The 1,219-nt window shown below is 37.8% G+C and overlaps 1 protein-coding gene across 1 annotated transcript; it reads left to right on the top strand.

Annotated features, from left to right (window-relative positions):
- On the top strand, nt 1–1,017 carry LOTGIDRAFT_175749 (hypothetical protein; the record flags this gene model as incomplete). The annotated part of the gene is made up of 1 exon (XM_009059154.1): nt 1–1,017. One exon carries the CDS (start codon nt 1–3, stop codon nt 1,015–1,017), a length of 1,017 nt encoding a protein of 338 aa, XP_009057402.1.
- Nucleotides 1,018–1,219: the final 202 nt, after the last annotated feature.

Genomic DNA, 1,219 nt, shown 5'->3' on the forward strand with positions numbered 1-1,219 from the left:
ATGGCGAAAAAGGAAGTCGAAAAATTACGCAGAGAATTAGCGGAATTGACATTTAAGATAGATGACGACAGACAACAAACAATAGACGAAGCTTTAAAACGTTTTGAAAGCCAACATAAAGGCACTGTTGAACAATACGAAAATGAACAGCATCGTTTACGAAATGAAGTTCAAGATCTATCAGATCAGTTATCTAGACGTAATGACCGACAGATATATAGGGATCATCTTTATATATACGGAAAGGTTACAGAGTTCACGGGAACTTTTCACGGAAACGAACCGCAAATTGAAATATTTTTAAAAGAATGGCTTACTAAAGTCCAAAGAGCTTTAGATAATCCATTGTATGACGGACAGAAGGGTAAAGTGTTATCATTATTGTTGGAAGGCTATGCTAAAACTAACTGGGAAATTATGCCCGATGCACTTAAATCGGACTATGACGCAATTATTCAGATGTTAAAACAAACATTTATTGGACCGTTACATAAACATACAAAAGGTATTCTGTTTAATGAAGCACATATGGAGTCTGATGAAACGTATGAAGGATATGCGGCTAGATTAAGAATTTTAGCCCGAGAACATTATGAGTTCGAACCGCAAGTGATAGAAACAGTTGTGATAGATCGATTTATGAATACTATTCCGGAAAAAGTAAAACGATATATCTATGAACATTCTCAACATAATGACACTATTTTGAAATCTTTAGAAAAGATAATACATATTGCTAAAACTAAAAGTAAATTAGATGAAATGGAATCAGTTTCTCATGCTGTCGCAGCTTCGATTATAGCGAGAGCTGAAGATACCCGTCAATATAGGCCTCCTGAGCCTGATTTTAGAAGAAAATCGCCAGACGAACAATGGTATAGAAACCGTGCTAAGTCCAGGCAAAACACCAGCTATGACTCTGATGAACAACAGTCTCGTAATACATACAGGCGAGATAGACGTGATGACCGTTACCAACGAAGACGTATACGAGGTGATGACAACTATAATCACTGAACTGAAGACCGAACATCGAGAAGAGATGACAGACAAGATAGACGCCGTACTGACTTCAGGAGTAGCCCTCAGGATAACTTTCAGAATAGATATCAATCAGAACAACGCCAATTCCGCGAAAATTTCTCCAGAAACAGACAACAATCACCAAGACGTCAACGCTATTCACCGAGATTTAATCGTCGAGACCCCCCATCATACC

Source organism: Lottia gigantea (assembly GCF_000327385.1).
Source record: "Lottia gigantea unplaced genomic scaffold LOTGIsca_376, whole genome shotgun sequence".
Lineage (NCBI taxonomy): Eukaryota > Metazoa > Mollusca > Gastropoda > Lottiidae > Lottia > Lottia gigantea.